Source organism: Gregarina niphandrodes (genome assembly GCF_000223845.1).
Source record: "Gregarina niphandrodes unplaced genomic scaffold scaffold00002, whole genome shotgun sequence".
Classification (NCBI taxonomy): domain Eukaryota; phylum Apicomplexa; class Conoidasida; order Eugregarinorida; family Gregarinidae; genus Gregarina; species Gregarina niphandrodes.
Window position 1 is genome coordinate 398,994 of NW_011645774.1, and position 3,423 is coordinate 402,416.

The window sequence follows — 3,423 nt, forward strand, 5'->3', positions numbered from 1 at the left end:
CTCCAGCCGCCCGCCCCCCGCCCGCCCCCAAAACATGGAATTTGGGTTCGTTTGGGGGGGTTGTAGCCAGTCGCTACTGACAACCACTAGTTACTGACCCCCACTATTTGTGACGGCGGCGAATGTCTGGCCTTCCCGTGACGCTTAGCCCCGCGAGTTGAGAGGCAGTCCCACGAGTTTCCGAAAGCAGACTCAGTCGTTCGCGCCCAGTCCGTATTTTTTAACAAAGAATGAGTCAACAGGAGAGCCAACCGGAGAAGGAGAAAAAAGCTGCGTAAGCCAGTCAGATCCTGGCAGATAATTCCCGTCCCTGTCTATGGCCTCCCTCTCTCTGTTCCCCCCCAGCCCGCGGTCAACGTCCGCATGGTTGCGTGTACCTCTTCCCTGGTGATGTCTTTGCGATAGCGAGCTTCAGGAGCAACGTCGGCTCATGTTGAAACGCGTGTTAACACCGGGGGCTCTTGAGCGTTTAAAGAGAATAGAGCTGGTGAAGCCGGAAAGGAGCCGTAAAATAGAGGATTATTTCTTGACGAATGGAATGCGGTTGGCAGGAGGAGCGCAAATCACGGAAGAACAATTGATAAACGTATTGGAGCAAATTCCGGACACCAACATAGTGACCAAGATCCAGATCAAACACAAAGTCGACGATGACGACTGGGACTGGTAACTCAGCTCTCGCTGAGCGGGTCCAGGTCTCAACCCTCTGGCACGCTCGGTTCGCGAACCATGGCGTCGACGCCACGGTGTTGCTAGGCCAGCCACGGTGTTGCTAGGCCAGCCACAGTGTTGCTAGGCCAGCCACGGTGTTGCTAGACCAGCCACGGTGCTGCTGGACCCATTATTACCTTTGACTATGAGGGTCTCTCTCTGTAGGTCAACGTGAGGACCTGTTTCTATAAGTCAAAGCGAGAAGGGTTTCTTTCAGCTGTAGGTCAGACAAAGAGTTCAGCTAGAGGGGGGTCTCAGGGAGAATTAAATTTTTTGAAAAGCTGATGATTGATTGGCTTCGACCGGATGATTTTGACTTCAATGAGGCACCGCTGAACCAGTGGTATCACGCAGCGGTAGGTGTCCTGCACCTGCGGCTGGTTGACGGGATCCTGCATGTGTGGGCCAGATGTGTGTGATAGATTTGTGTGCCAGATGTGTGTGCCAGATCCGTTTTGTAGACAGCGATCGTGAGTTACCTGGTGTTGATTCGGTGGATTGAGAGGCGTGCGTTGGAGAGGGGTGTGTCGGCGAAGACCATGGACTTGGTTCGACGGGTGCAGGCTGTGCACAACTTGGCGTTGTGTCTGGCGTCATTGGCGATGGTTTTGCTCATGTCGTACACGATTGTGTTGTATGACCTGCGTTTCTTCCCGAACGACCCGGATACCGATACGGACTACCTCATCTGTCCGACGAGTCCCACTCCTCATCAGGGCCGTATAGGTTACGTAGTGTATTTATTCTACGCGTCAAAGTATTGGGAGTTGCTAGACACCATTATCCAAATGGTAAAGGGGCGGCGCCCCCCCTCGTATAACTTCCACGTGTGGCATCACACGTGTTATCTCGCCATCTGTTGGGCGTATATGAAATACCGCAGCTCTCTGTCTGCCCTCGCGGTCATCGTTAACGGCAGCGTCCATGTAGTCATGTACTACTACTACTACCTCCAAGTCCGGGGTAAACCAGTACATTGGAAGCACTGGATCACTCGGATACAGATCATTCAATTCATCGCCGGCTACGTCTTCTTCTTAACCACCGTCAAACGCATCTATTGGGACCTCCAAGACTGCAACGGCAAACTCGTCCTCTTCATTCATGCAGGCTTCAACATGACCATGCTCGTCGGATTCGTCCAAATTCTGCTCAGAATCAAACGAGAACAGAAACAGGTCAACAAGAAACTGCAATAGTGCATGCAAGACTCGGCACGTAATAACCATGAATAAAGACTCCCAACAGAGACGACTCCAACGGAGCTGAATAACCGAGTCCCAAGGGAGATGAATAGCCAACTCCAAGGACGAATAGATCCACGGATAAACGTCTCCGAGTAATGGAAGGAGATCGTGATCCACGAATTACCGTAAAAATCGTGTTCACGAACAGAACAGGAGGAGGTAGCCAAACTATTACGCACCCCCCATGGCGACTGTGGTAGCGACGCTAATACAAGTTGCGACACAAATGCATGTGCTCGCACGTCGCTCGAGCAGGACAAGCTGGAAGTCTGCGGTTTAATGCCAGTCAATCAACAGGGGTGGTCGTTCAACGACGGGTTCGATCAACGACGGGTTCGATCAAAACCCGCTCGGAGTGAGTCAGTCGGTCGCCCGGAATCGACCCCTCGCCCGGAATCGACCCCTCGCCAAGGATCAATGTTTCGTCAAATAGAAAGAGCTCAGATAGGTGCAGGCGACTCCTGTTGATTTAGATGAGTGCGCCACCACGCTCTTTGTGTCGAGATTTTGTCTGACGCGCATGCACACGGGTGTCTGTTCTCACCAGGAAAAATCCACCCAGTGCTGCACCCCTTCACAGCCACCCCTTCAGACACAGGCTTTGCCTCAGCGAAACGCGACTCGTTTCGCTCCCGCCAACATCCACTGCATCGCTAGAATCAAATGAGGCGATCCATACCATCTTCTGTAACATCCGATCCGATTCATGATCTAAAGCAGGCCGACGGTCAGGTCCACCATCTGATGCACGATTGGATCCGAAATTAAGGCCCTCTTTGGGTTGCTCTGGTTCGATTTTAAAGTCTGTTTCTCGGTACAGCTTTTCCAGAAGCCGGTCTGGCGAAGACGAGGATGAAGTTTTCTCTCGGCCCCCTTCGTCTAAACGGCGACCTCCTTGGCGTCGCCCCTCTTGGTCTAAGCGGCCCGCATTTTCATTACTGCTTAGTCCAGATGCATCGTTGAAGGCCGGACGGCTACAGGGGAGCTGGTAGACGGATTGGTTGGTCCACTGACGAGTCGGGAGTAGGGCGGGCGAGGTAGGCCGGTTCTTAATTCTGCGAACCTCGTTGACCTCTTGGTAAAAGGAGTGTGTGCAGGTTATGGGAACGCCCGCTTTAGCACCGATATCGGCAGCCAGTCTCCGAAACGACCGCCCGTGGGGCCCTTCCTGCCCCCGAACACCCGACTCCCACAAGTAGGCGTGTATCATTTCGTGCAACAGAGTGGATTTCAAGTCCCTCACAGAACGGTACCGCAACAGCGGCTCGGATAACCGTATCACCTTATGCGTGAGGTCGCATATTCCCGCACATCGAGTCAATCTCGCCGACCACTCAACCCGATCTACAATTCACGCCGCTGCTTAATCGAGGTTCCTGAACCGGTGTTCCCCAACCGGGCTTTGTGACTCCTGGTGGTGTTCCGTGTTGTGAGTACCAGTGTTCGTTGCCGGGGGAGGGGGGGG

At 53.4% G+C, this 3,423-nt stretch overlaps 2 protein-coding genes across 2 annotated transcripts; both read left to right on the forward strand.

Annotated features, from left to right (window-relative positions):
- Positions 1–230: 230 nt before the first annotated feature.
- On the forward strand, positions 231–670 carry GNI_014190 (double-stranded DNA-binding domain protein; the record flags this gene model as incomplete). The annotated part of the gene is made up of 2 exons (XM_011130615.1): positions 231–274; positions 406–670. The coding sequence occupies 2 exons, from the start codon at positions 231–233 to the stop codon at positions 668–670; spliced, it is 309 nt and encodes a 102-aa protein (XP_011128917.1).
- A 325-nt stretch (positions 671–995) lies between these two features.
- On the forward strand, positions 996–1,910 carry GNI_014200 (GNS1/SUR4 family protein; the record flags this gene model as incomplete). Its single annotated transcript, XM_011130616.1, has 2 exons — positions 996–1,067; positions 1,173–1,910. 2 exons carry the CDS (start codon positions 996–998, stop codon positions 1,908–1,910), a joined length of 810 nt encoding a protein of 269 aa, XP_011128918.1.
- Positions 1,911–3,423: the final 1,513 nt, after the last annotated feature.